The sequence below is a fragment of the Bison bison genome, unplaced genomic scaffold (genome assembly GCF_000754665.1).
Source record: "Bison bison bison isolate TAMUID 2011002044 unplaced genomic scaffold, Bison_UMD1.0 scf7180017850857, whole genome shotgun sequence".
NCBI lineage: Eukaryota > Metazoa > Chordata > Mammalia > Artiodactyla > Bovidae > Bison > Bison bison.
This window is the reverse complement of record NW_011481430.1, coordinates 6793-8374: the sequence shown is the minus strand read 5'-3', so window position 1 is coordinate 8374 and position 1582 is coordinate 6793. Positions and strand designations below refer to the sequence as shown.

General features: G+C 32.9%; 1 protein-coding gene across 1 annotated transcript in view; it reads right to left on the bottom strand.

The window, feature by feature from the left end:
- The window catches only part of LOC104995528 (leucine-rich repeat and calponin homology domain-containing protein 2-like), a gene marked incomplete at both ends in the record, with an annotated part of 8018 nt that overhangs the window by 3356 nt on the left and 3080 nt on the right, over positions 1–1582 (bottom strand). The window contains one exon of the mRNA XM_010849427.1: positions 669–795. Within this exon, the coding sequence (XP_010847729.1) occupies positions 669–795 (127 nt within the window). The remainder of the gene's footprint in view (positions 1–668; positions 796–1582) is intronic.

The window sequence follows — 1582 nt, the reverse complement described above, 5'->3', positions numbered from 1 at the left end:
AAAAAAAAAACCAGCATGGTATATTGTGTAAGGTAGAAGTAACAGAAAGATGTGAAAATAGCTCACTGTTTTGAAGATTTGATTATGTTTCTCTGAGTTCATTGTCCTATAATACCTAAAATGATATGTTCAAAGTAATTACTTTAAATTATTCCTATATTTCTACAATCAATTATATATAAAGGCCTCTTTCCATTTATCTTCATTTCAAAAGTGTTATAAAATTACATGGGGATATAGACAAAGGTCATTTTATTAATTCTACTGCATGTAGGCATTGTACTCTCTTTCTTATCTCCTCTCTCTGAAGACTTCATTGAAGTCCTGTAGAACCTTAAAAAAAATAACCTTACCTTTTTCTGATCTAAGAACTTTACTGTCTACAAAAAGGATAGACAATTGCTTATTTGTCTGAAAGTATTTTTTAAGATTTGTAAGCAAGTCTTCTGATCTCACTAGGACTAAGGAACAACCAAGGTTTTTATTGTAGTTGTGAGCTAAAATCAGACATAAGCAAGGGTATCTCGAAATATCATTAAAGAGAACTTAGGCATATACCAAGATTTTTTTTTTAATTAAAGTGAAATTACATAAAGGAATTAATCTCCTGAAATATAAAGATATGTGTTATGCACATTACATACAATCGATACAACTATTTTACTCACCAATTCCATTAAATCTTTTAATTTTCCGATTTCTTCTGGAATGGATACCAGTTTATTATTACTGAGGACCAAAACTTTAAGGGGAAGATCAAATAGGTATTTTGGCAATGTTGATAAAAGATTTCGACTGAAAAGAATAAGAAAGTCTCATTATGAGAAATAAGTCTGAAATGAAGTATGTTGAAAAAGAACAAATCACTTCAAAATTAAGAATTTTTCACTGAATAACAACTATTATTTAATTATTGCTTACTTTGTAACAGGCTAATATCTTTACATGCACTGTCTCATTAAATCCTCATATTAACCTAACAAGACAGGTGGTATTACCTGCATTATACAAATAAAATTAAAGGTTAAATTTGGTTAAGTCACGTGCCCAGGCACAAGCCTGAACTGTGATCTGTAATATTGTCCTACACATCACCGGCTCTCAAAACTCAGAATTTTTCTGAGCTAGAGAAAATTCTAACAGAATTCTCAAAATTCTTCCGAGCTAAAGAATTGCCAGAACCTTGCTCTCTGGTATAATGTCACTATATTCAATACCTCTACATCTCTCACTAGGGGAAGGCTCCAAGGATAAATTTGCATGCCCTGTGTTCAAATTTATGAAAGAATGAATAGAATTATACCTTTAAAAATACATAGTAACCTTAACCCATTCTCTTTTGTTGCAGGTTTATGGTAGAACAGTCTACTAGCACCTTCATTTCAGCTCATAGTTGATACAACATTCCCGTCTCTGCAGATTTATTTAAATATAAGGACAACTAACATTTGTTACTATGTAGCAGGCCATGTTCCAGAGAGGGCAATGGCACCCCACTCCAGCACTGCTGTCTGGAAAATCCCATGAATGGAGGAGCCTGGTGGGCTATAGTCCATGGGGTCACTAAAAGTCAGACACGACT